General features: G+C 39.3%; 1 protein-coding gene across 5 annotated transcripts in view; it reads left to right on the top strand.

Moving 5' to 3' along the window:
- tjp2b (tight junction protein 2b (zona occludens 2)) overlaps positions 1 to 12,108 on the top strand; it is a 193,172-nt gene that overhangs the window by 62,566 nt on the left and 118,498 nt on the right. For 4 of the 5 annotated variants that reach the window (XM_084360967.1, XM_084360970.1, XM_084360966.1 and 1 more), the window contains exons 1-2: positions 4,515 to 4,690; positions 10,356 to 10,409. In XM_084360967.1, the coding sequence (XP_084217093.1) occupies positions 4,598 to 4,690; positions 10,356 to 10,409 (147 nt within the window). In that variant the 5' untranslated portion in view covers positions 4,515 to 4,597. Of the gene's footprint in view, positions 1 to 4,514; positions 4,691 to 10,355; positions 10,410 to 12,108 lie in introns of those variants that run through there. The other variant, XM_084360968.1, reaches the window with a different exon arrangement.

Here is a 12,108-nt window from a genome sequence, read left to right as displayed (position 1 = left end):
TTCTTTGAAGCAATGTGTTTTGTAAATTCTTTAATTATACAGTAGGCTATCACAGGCTCTTATAGTTATCCAAACTAAGCTCCATGTTGTCTGATGTGATGTACTGATTATTTATTGACTATTTATTGTGGACCATGTAGGCTATATGAACCACGACAACCTGCTGCTCAAAACTAATTGCCCCTTGTGGGATTAATAAGGTTGTTTGAATTGAATTGAATTGAATCATTTAGGAATGAGTTACATAACATTATACAAACTCACATGATTATATACGTATTATACATTGTAAAATGTAATATTTGTTACAGTTTGCCTCTTTGTGTTTTTTTTGCTTCACTTTCAAGAAGAGATTGTTAGTCAAATCTGATATAGTACTTTTGCAATATCAGCAATATTGAAATTAATATAAAAAAAATTTAACAAGAGAATTAACCCCTGAATTGTCATTTCACCTCATTGTGTAGTTGCAACCCAATCACCAGAATACATGTTGGCAAAATATGTTTCTGCAAAATCACAGATGAGTGAAAAATGTGTGTTTCTTTATGTTGCAATGTTTGTTTAGGTTCAATTTTTCAGAGAAAACTAATTTCTCTGTGTTGAGTAGTGTCTTATACTGTCATTACCTCACCCTTTAGCTAGTGTTCTGCACTGTGGCAGTAACTGGTACTCTAGAAATGGAGAGGCATGGAGAGCACAGAGTGAGAGAGAAAGAGCATTGTGTTTGGTGTGAGGGTGTTATGATGGCGATGTGCTGTGACAGCACTGAGCAGGCCTGTCTAAAGCTCTGAGGGCCACCCGCAGACACGGGCTCGCACACACACACACACACACACACACACACACACACACACAGACAAGAACAACCCATGAGTCAAAAGCAGGAAGGGTGAGAGAGTGAACTGAAAGAGTGTGTTGATGAAGGCAGCAGCCCACATGTCATACTGAGTGCCAAAATGCACTAAAGCAGTAGGTGGCAATACAGTAAGTTTCACTATTATCTTTAAAGAATGAGCGGAACATTTTACTTTTCTTTTGTTAGGAATTAAATGAGGCACTCAGTGTTGTGTGTTGCTCAGCTAGCTTTTAGGTGTAGCAAATTGCAGTCTAATTGACAGTCATTTTGAGTTATCGTCATGGAAATTAAAATGGTCTGTAAACATGTGGAAAATGGAATGTAAATACAGAGTTCTGGTAATGGCTGATTGAACTTTGAATGTGCCATCGACCCATGTCTTTGCCTCCAGCAGGATGCCTTGCATCTCTGCAGGTCTGTTTTTTAAGACCCATGTCTGGCTATGGCACTTTACTGCTAGGAGATTTCCACTTGTGATGTGACGTTATAGATAGACTGTAGCCTTCTACTTGGGCAGGGCATCATTTGAAGATATTGCCTGGCTCCTTCACAGTCTCCCATCTCTAAATTGTGTTGTTGTATCACAGGAATATGACGTCTGGTTGTATGTTTCTCTCACTGCTTGGTACAACCTCCTTGGTGGCACCATCTGGTTCTGATTTATACACTCATGAGGCTTGAAGGTATGTGGTAAGGCTGTGGGACCCCCATGCAGACAGTGCCCAGTGGCCTGGCATGTTAACTTAATTTCACCCTGTCAGAAGTGGGTTCTAAGTTGCTGGATGCACAGACTTGGGCCCAGCTGAGAGTACATCACAACCCTAACAGCCTTTGCCCCAGATTTCTACCAACTCACTCATCCCAAGTCCCACCCATTTTAGCTCTTGGCCTAAACAGTTGAGCAAGCTTGGTACCCTGATGAACCCCGGCCAACTTTCCTGTCACATTATGTTGATGCCACGATCTTCACGAACACATCACAATGTACATATTCACATCTTGACCAACTTAACAGCAGTATCTAAGGGGGGCGAGATTGGCCAATAGCAAAGAAAGTTTATCATGGCAGTCTTCAGTTCCAAAACATTTTTCATTTCTAAAACTTTTATTTTCACATACTACTTTGTCACAAAAACATTCATGAAGTTTGCTTCAAATCTGAATTTATTATGGGTCTTCTGAGAATGTGACCAAATCTGCTGGATCAAAAATCTACATACAGCGACTTGAACAATCAATTTATGCTGTGGGGCTGTTTTGCTGCCAGTGGAACTGCTGCTCTAAAGAAAGCAAATGGAATAATGAAGTGCAGTTGGGTAGGACAATGACCCCAAACACACATCAAAAGTGGTAAAGGAATGTCTAAATAAGGCTAGAATTGAGGTTTTGGAATGGTCTTCCCAAAGTCCTGACTTGAACCCCATTGAGAACATGTGGACTGTGCTGAAGAAACAAGTCTGTGCCAGGAAGACAACAAATTTAGTTGAAATTCACCGATTCTGCCAAGAGGAGTGGTTAAAGGATGACCAGAAGCTTGTGGTTGGAGATCAAAAGCACCTAATTAAGGCCAAGGGACATTTAACCAAATATTAGAATTACTGTATTTATATTTATAATTCATGAATGTTTTTTGTGACAAAGTAGTTTGTGTTTCACTCATTCCATCACAGAAGAGCTGTAGAAATCATCGGCACTGAAGACTGACATTATATTCATGATGTTCTTTACAAATGTATTTAAACTTTTGACCGCGACTGTACATCCATTAAAGAGCCCATCACTGTGTCAACAGCAGAGGAGAGGATGCCAGCACTGTTCACATGCCAAATTACGGTATGTCTTAGTGAGCACTTTTGATGTATGCATTATTGAGAGATCTACCTGAGAGCAGACCATGATGTGTCATCTATTTTGAAGGCTGACAGAAGATCAGTGTAGGCCTGAAGGCGAAGAGCTACCCAGTTGTCTTTTCTAGCTTAGGAAAAATTAAACACTTAGTTGTTTGTATTTTGTTATCATTTTGCTGTGTGAACAGTGTTAACATCAACAAATATTTACATTATCAATTACAAGACATTAGTGTAATTACCATAAACAGTCCAGACCATCATAGAGGTGATTACATGCTCCACCAGCCTCTACACTACACTAAACCATCAGGAAACCTGCTACAGCACTGGAGCACAAGGTCAGGTCATGGCATGACAATGGGAACCCTATACCCGATATTTACAAGATTTACAATGATAGTAACACAAACCAGTATTCTCCACCGAATGGTCAGTACTGTGAGAGAGAATCAATCAATTTATAAGCATTAAAAACAGGAGTGTAAATGTATTGATGTTATTCAGCCATGTATTGCTGTTACTGATGTCTTTATTGTTAATAAATGTTGGGCACTGTTGTATGAGGGTTGCATAAGTCTAGAGTGAACCAACCAGAGAACTCTGAGCTTTAAAGCACCAGAATGAGTCCACAGAACTGGATGCTCATGTACAACCCGATCCTTCAGGATTTCGCAGACTTTTTGTGGGATTGTTGCGGCCAAAATTGCCTAATTTCATAGTGTTTTACTCCACAAAATGTGCGGTTTTGCGCTTACAACCTTTGTTTACAAATTGTTGCTTGGAACACATATCCATCCATCTATCGTCGCCATCCGCTTATCTGGGGTCCAGTCAAGGTGGCAGAAGGCTCAGTAGTGTATTCCAGATGTCCCTGTCCCTAGCGACGCTTTCCAGCTCCTCCTGGGTGATCTCAAGGCGTTCCAAGGATATTACTTTTAGGCAGCTGACCAAAAAAAAATTGGTTTTAGCAGTTGAATTGGGAGTTAGTCTGTTGTACAATAAATTTAGCTGTAACATTTAAACAAAAATACATAGATAAGAATCTATATTTTGGACATTTAAAGTGACATAGTTTTGAGCTGATCAAAAATATTCATTAGAGGATCTTCAACCTTTGACATTTCAAGGCTGATGTACTACATGAATAGTTCAGTGGTGGCTTGATATTAGATAATGTTGCATGATACATGGCTGCCCACTTGCCACGCTTTGCACATTTCTGAGCCAAGCACCCTACCCTATTATCCATCAGTCCAACTACTTATCTTATTTTTGTGGGATTATTTCTGCTTTCCTTTATGCTAAAGACTGGAATGACCATCCTATTTAAAAATATTCTTAAACAATGTCACTTTAAATGTCCAAAATGTAGATTCTTATTTTTTGTATTTATTTATTTTATTATTTTTTTTAAATGTTACAGCTAAATTTAATGTACAACATACTTACTCCCAGTTTGAGTGCTACAACGACTTTTCACTTGGGTAACAAACCATGCGATGTGAACATTTTTCTAGAATTAAAATTGGGCTGTTTTTACTTATTTTTTTACGTATTTGTTTTTAAAAAACATATGTAAGAGAGACAATTTTCTTGAATGAGGCCAGATGTTCACACACATGAAGAAAAAATAGCACCTCAATGCTTGTGTTTCTTTGAAAGATTAAATATAGTTAAGAGAATGTCCTTACAAGTATGATATAACAGATGTGTGTATGTGTGTTTGAATAAGTGAGTGAGAGAGTGAGTGAGAGAGGCAGAGGAAAAGCAGCAGGATAGTTTGCAGAGTGGCAGACAGAGGGGGAGGGAGGACAGGCAGATAGCTCAGCTGGGCAGCTCTCAAGCCTGTCTCTCCCTTTGAACCTGTGGATCCCGTTCCTACCTGATCATGTCATCCGGTCTGCGCAGGAAGTGGAGGAGCACGGTGCAAGTGCTCAGGACTCTCCGCGGGACAGGAGCAGAAGGAGATGGAGGAGGCGCTGTGAGTCTGCTGTTATTTTTAGTCTCTCCTCTCTCCTGGGGCTAGGCTAATCCGCCACTGCACAGGCTTATCCAGATTGGAGGTAGGACACCGAGGCAGAAAGGTTAAGCGCTTGCTTCTGTGGGAAGCCTGCTTTGGTTGTGATGCCGTGTAAACTACCCAAACTGAGCCAGACCATGCTGAAGCAGGATTTTGTCAGTCAGGGCTGTGGGTTTGACAGGGCAGTGGGGACCATGGCCGTTCCACTCACAGGAGCACTGAGGAAGCTCCTCCGTTAGCCATGAGTCTGGAGTGGCTGCCGACCGGCTGCTGCGCCAGCTACCCCAGCTGGCATCGCTGTGGGCAGGCAGAGATGAGCAAGATTGGGGCCTCAGATGGCTACAGGGAAGGTGGAGTCATCGGCGGCGGTGATGGGGGGGCCAAGATCCAGCTGAGGGGGCTGGACACTGAACAGCTGAAAGGCAGCCTCGTGGTCCTCTACGCACCTGCTGGGAACTCCTGTCTGCTCAGATTGGTGGGACATGCATGTATGGACGGATGGATGGATGGATGGATGGATAGTAGAGAGTAGTTTGTGCTGATGTGGTGTGTTGCATCCACACGGTGTCTGCTGCTTTTAAAGAGTCTCAATGAATAAATAAATAAATGCATCAGTGTTAATTTATTATGAGGTTTTTTAGCTTGGTCAATTTAAAGATTGTTTTGTAGCTGGAATATGCATAGTCTCAGGTAGTTATGTTGTCTTTAAAGCTTTTTCTGGCATGGAAGTGATCAAAAACTCAGTGCAGTTTTCTCTTTGACTTAACTCTGGAGGAGGATCGGACATGTTACTGATACCAGTGAGCACCAGTCGGGATTTCAATATTGATTTCTAGTTGAAAACTAGTTGATATTCAATCTGAATATAATATATAATATCTTTTCAACCAGCTAAAATGCAGATACAACATCAATGTGTCACCAGAAAACATGTGATTTTGATAATTTGTTAATTTTTAGGTTGAAAGAGAGACAAAATTGATTAATGTGAAGATATTTCTCTGAAGACGTATTGCACTGGTAGATTAAATGTGGTCTACATGAACACGTAATTTCAATGTATTTAATGTTTCATATAAAAGGTCATGAATATGGAAATATATAGGCTTTCAGCTGCCAACAAGAAGCTTCCAGGACATTGTAATAGGAGCCATTTTATGCATTAATGTAAAATAAGACATAGCACTTAGTGCTGTAAAGTACTTAGAGCATTGCAGCTCTGACTACTCAGAACTATGACTTGTGGAGCAAAATGCACAAGCGGAAGAAATGAATGTGAAGCTTCATGTGTCAGAAGTGTATGTGGCTGTTGTGGAGGAACATGCATCAGATGAGAGGTCGGCAGTTTGATTCATGAAGCCAGCAGTGAAATTTGTTATCAGTTTGCTATAAGACACCTTTTATTCTCTACAGTGTGCAAATAAGAGCCTATCATTATTTTTCAAATCTCTCAGTGAAAAAACTTTTACTTGAACCCGTTTTGAACATTATTTCCCCACTGACCATACATGTTTTCAAAGTCTCTTTTCAATGGAAAAATGCTACCTGGGATTACAGTCACTCATTCCTCTAGGTAATGTGATTATATTGGCAATAACAATAACAACAATGTGACTCTAAACAAAAGAACATTTATCAGATATCTGTGTTGTACTGTATGTAGTTCACAGTTGTCTCTGTCGATTTAGATTGTGTATTGCTTAAGTAAAGTTTTATCAAACAGATGCACTGTTGAAGAAGCTCATTTCTTTCTGGAAAAGTTAAAAAAACAAACTATAAAGCTTAATTTTCTTACTCTTATTGGGTGTAATTTTCACAGTAGTCTTTGCAGAACACTTTTTCATGTCAATGTCATTAATGAATCTAAGTGTTTGCAATTTTTCCAAGTGACAAAAGCTAATTTCTTTTGGGTAGAATGTAATTTCACAGCTCTGTAATGTCATGGTAATGTAGGTGTTAATTAGCAAGAAATATGTTAACAAAAATTAACAACTCATTTGTCAGTGGCCTACTGACTGCATTATTAGCAAAAGTTAAGTAGAAACCAGTTGGGAGTTTCTTTAACATTTACTAAAGAAATGACCAGCAAATTATTAACTTCTTGTTGGAAAACAGCAGAATATATTTAAATAATGCAGGGGTAATTTTTAAGGTAATTTAAAAGAAATTTCACATATGTTGCTTGGTAATTACCAACTACACAGTAGTACCAAGGGTGGTCCGATTGATCGGGCACCGATCGTTATTAGCCGATTTGCTAAGTTTTACCCTATAAAGCCCGATCAGATAAACTCACGAGACAGTTTGTCTGCCAGTCAGCCGATTGTGACTAAGGAGATAGCTGGACTGGTACTGCAGAACAATTCTCGTAACATTAGGTCTGGTGCTGAGAGGCCAGCCAGTGATTACTACTAGCCTGACACAGCGCTATGGCGAGAGAGAGAGAGAGATCACTATGGTAACAGCATTAGAAGGCGCGCTCCACATAGTAAGAAGTAGTCAGTTCAGTTTATCATTTGGGACTGTGCAGCACAAGAGCTAACAGCAGTTGGAGCTAACAGCCGACTGAGTTAACAGCTTACAGTGGAGCTAAACACAGCATAATTGAAAGTTCCTGTTCAGAGGAACATGAAGTGTTAAACTTGAACTGCAGTCAAATGCAAACACAAGTTTACACTAAATAAATATGTTGAAGTACTTTAGCTGAGTACAGTTTGGAGGTGAAAGTACCTTGATTTTGGAGTAACAGACACTTTCCATCTGTGTACATTTTATCAGTCTGAAGTAACCAGGTACAAGACATGACCAGGTGGTGGAGGAGTGGGTTCAGGGTCAGACCTCAGTACAAAGACTGAGACACCTGAGACTGAGTCACGGTCCTCAATTCCTAAATTCTCTGTCCTATTTACTTTCTAAATTCTGTATTTACAGTTAAGAGGTAACTTTTCATTTTGTTTTGAACCTATTTCTTTGAATCAATGTGAAATACGTATAATTATTTATTTCCTCAACATTTTAATGATGATTTTACAATACAACTAATAACTAACAACTATAGATGACAATAAAGTAAAGAAACATCCTTCTGATCGGTGATCGGTTCTAAATCCTTCTTTTCTTTTCAGTTTTGACTTTGTCAAAGGGGCTAGTCGAGAGCTCTTTAAATTTAAATCTTTAAATATATCTTATCATAATACAAATCAAATGGCCCAATATATATAGTATATGACATTGTACAGCTGTCTTGGTTTTGACAATTTAATATACTTGAAGATTGCTTTAGCACAGACGACTGTATGCCAAGTGAGAAAACTACATGTGAGCTGTGACAAGTTGGTCTAAAAGATGTGTGTGCGTGTGTTTGTATTTGTGTGTGTGTTGCAGGGGAGCACAAGGGACTGTGACATAGACAGATATTCAGTGATGCTTACATCAGTTGGTGACATTTAAGTATGTGGTGATTGGACAGCAGAGAGTGAGGACTGTGTGTGAGTGTCTGGTTGTGTCTGCAGAGGAAAACCAAACACACTGTGTGAATGTTTTACTTGGATTTTTAGTGTATTTTGAATCTAGCCCTCAATGGCCCGATGATGTCGGTTTCTATTGACCAATGTCGTTACGTAATTTTGTTCTCAGCAAATTATAGATCATCAGTAAAGATTTCCAACTGGAATGATTCAGTCATCAAGATCTGATGTGTGATTAAGTGTTCCCTTCATTTATTTGAGCAGTGTATTTTCTTATTGGACCTGCCAAGTGAAGTGATCAAAAACACTCAGTTACAGGTGTGACAGTGGTGTTTTTGGACTGTTGGTCAAACAAAACAAAACAGATGTCACCTTGGATTCTGGGAAATTGATATTTTTTCACTTTTTTCTGATATTTAATAAAGTAAGTAATTTATTAATTGAAGAAATTATCGTTAGATGGAGCTTTAATATTAACCGAATATCTGAGTACTTCTGAATAGAGAAACATTTAATCATTAGAAAGGTGTCCATAAATGATAAAGGCTTGATGTGTTATTATTTTGGCTTTTTTAATTATAATATCACCAAGGTTAGTGTGTGTGTGTGTGTGTGTGTGTGTTTATTGCCTCCCCATCTTGCCTGAAATCGTAGCCGCGTGGCATTACTCTAAAGGAAATGGTTTTTGGGTCGCGGCTCATGGGACACTGGCTTTCTTTATGAAGAAGTCCTGCAGTAAGAGCAGCAGCAGTAACACAACTTACCAAATGAAATGATGTGTCTGTAACAAACTCGCTGACAGTCTTTGTTCTTTTGTTATCATGTGTGGGTGTGGTCAGAAGTGTGCTTTCTTCAACCTGTAACTACACCTCACAGTTATAAGTTAAGTTACTTTCTAAATAATAGAAACTACCATTCATCATAATGTTTTCATGACAGTATACTTATTATCTTGCAATACTGGTTTTCTGAAAACATAGAAAAGGGTAATTTTCCTGTACATCACATGTAGGTGTCAGGCTTTTGCAAATCAGTGCCAATTAGTTCCTGCACTTAAAGATTAGCATGCAATGTAGTACACTGTGCAGCGACAATGACATGGTCCCCCACTGGCCTGTCTGTCCTCTTCTTTAGTCTTTCATTCACAGCTCTAGTTAGAAGCAGCTGAAGTTGAGCAGAGCTGCCTGCCTCGATCACTGTCATGAGGACTCAGTGCACACATCACTTATTGGGTGCGTGCGTTTGTGTGTCTGAGTGAGAGGGAGCGAGAGCAATGAGGTGGAAAGGGGTGAGGGCAGATGTCCACTCGAATAGTTGTTATTCAATGTTAATTATACACCAACCAGGCAGAGAGACAGACAGGACAACATGCAGGCTGCTGTTATTGACATTATACTGACTGTTCTTTCACAGAGATTGGTTCCCACACCCACACATGCCCTTTTCCTCTGGTGTGTGTGTGTGTGTGTGTGTGTGTTTATCTGGGTCAGTCTCCTTTCCACTTCAGCTCCCAGTGATCTTTATGTTCCTACCACATGTTGATTTGTCAAATGTGTTTTTTGTGTGTATATCTGTAGTGTTGTTGGCGAAGCTGGCGAAGAGTCCTTTCTTATTGGTGCACTTATTGGTGCACACTATTCAAGAAACTATTATAGATGATAATTAGTTTTTCACACAGACAGTTGTTGTGTGGATTTCACTTGTCTGGTCATTAAACTCCACTGATGAAAATATTACAAACAATGATGGACTCTCAGGTTCACTTTTGGTATCAACTTGTGTCCTGAAGGATCCAACTGCAAGCAGACAGCTCTAAGTGCAGATGGTAACACCCCCTAGATGTACTGAGGATGCATTTGAGATCTGATCACTTAGACCACATGCATGAATGCCTGCAAATCCAAACTACGTGTTAGGGCTCTCTTAACATGCAACTGTCAGCATCTGTTTCTAAACACGCTCTTGACTTACCGTTAAACTTGTAACTGTAATGCTCCCTTACAAATTGTCAAAGAAGTCAACAATGCATTTAATAAAGCATTATAAAAAGTTGATAGATTATTGATGATTCACTACAACATATTTTAAATAAACTTTCTAAAGGTCATTATTTTGAAATATATCGTTTGCTAATCCTATTGTGTGTGTGTTCCCTACAGAGCTCAGGGATGGAAGAGATGGTCTGGGAGCAGTTCACAGTCACTCTGCAGCGGGTGAGTTCATTCACTGACTATGTTGTTAAAACATGAGATATACAGATATATATATATATATATATATATATATATATATATATATATATATATATATATATATATTAGGGGTGGAGCCGAACCCGAATACGGTATTCGGAAAGGCACAAATAACGTGTTTTTTACGAATACTTATTTCGAACAAATACTTTAAAAAATATTTGTATTCGGGAACAAGAAAAACATCATATCAAAAGCTACGTTTCCTCATGAGACCGCAGTACATGCCCGGATGAGTGAGAGAGTGACGTTCAGGAGTCGGGGGTGGGGGCGGGGGTGTCAAAACACCGCTGTTCTGACCCCCCCGCCCCCGCAGCTGTCCATGGTGCTGCTGAACCAGGTGACGTTGTTTACACTCTGCGTTGTGGCTTGTCTGTGAAACGCGCGCTGCTCAGGGACTGGGCAGATCTGTCCCACTTGCTTTGTCCCTTACTCAGTTGGGAGATCTTCCGCAGAGTAAAAGAAATACACATTGTTTCTCTCCCCCGCTCCACTTGAGCCCACTTCACGGGCGCGAGGCTGCTGCAGCCGGCGACCCTGCTGACAGTTTAGTAAAAAGACCAGGTAGAGGCCAGAAGCATAATGACCGTTAGCTATAGGCTACTATGTCATATTATTTACAGATCAAGTTTAGTTCTTGGAGCTCTGTGCATTAGAAAGAACAGTTCTTTTAAGTATTATTTGTTTTTATTCTGTCTGTTCAACGTCCTCCAACAAGGACGGGTGGTGGTGGGGTTCATAATGTTCACAATGATATTTTATTAGTTGTTGGTTTAACAATGGATGAGGTAATGGCTGTTATGTTATTTTCTTTTCAATGACATTCCTTGTTACATGTTCATTGCTGGATTTATGGAAAAACATCAACCAATATTGCATATCCATAATTATTATAATGGATAATTAAAGAATATTTACACTATAACGAAAATTAGAAGTGTAACTAAAAAAAAAATATATTTTTACGCCTATGAATTTTACTCGAATACAAATACAAATACTTTTCCCCCCTCAACAAATACAAATACAGATACAAATATCGGCTGCTCTGCACACCCCTAATATATATACAGTATATATATATATATATGTTCATCAACCTGAAGCATCTGGTGACCAAAATCTGCATTTTGCAGTCCCCCAAATCTGACAACTAAGTTGTTTGTCAGTCTACTGTGTAGAAATCTTCAGTTCTTAGTTCCCAGTTTTAACAATAGTGCATGCTCGAGAAAGGAGGTCATAACTATATACTATATATATAATATTGAGAGCAGGAAGGAGATAATCTTCTCTCTGTTTGATGGGGCAGTTCACCCAAAGTCAAAAATACACATTTCTTTCTCTTACCTTTGTTTCGGTGTGAGTTGCAGAGTTTTAGAGATGTCTTCCTTCTCTCCATTATAATGAAATTAGATGGCATTTTTTGGTCCTCAAAACTTTAAACTGTAAAACAACAAAAAACTAACCAAAAACTAACCAACCAAAATCCACATACATTGTTGTGAGTGGTTTCAAGTATGAAGTATTTTCTTCGTACCTGCCAACCAAATCACAGTGAAGAAGCAAGCAAGCAAGCATACTGAGGGAGGCTAGCTTATTAAGCTAGCTACTGATAGCACATTAATGTTTACATTCTCCACTGTCAGAAGCACTCGCCTCT

Source organism: Pagrus pagrus (genome assembly GCF_965226575.1).
Source record: "Pagrus pagrus genome assembly, chromosome: 8".
In the NCBI taxonomy this organism is placed as follows: Eukaryota; Metazoa; Chordata; class Actinopteri; order Spariformes; family Sparidae; genus Pagrus; species Pagrus pagrus.
This window is presented reverse-complemented; position numbering and strand designations above follow the sequence as displayed.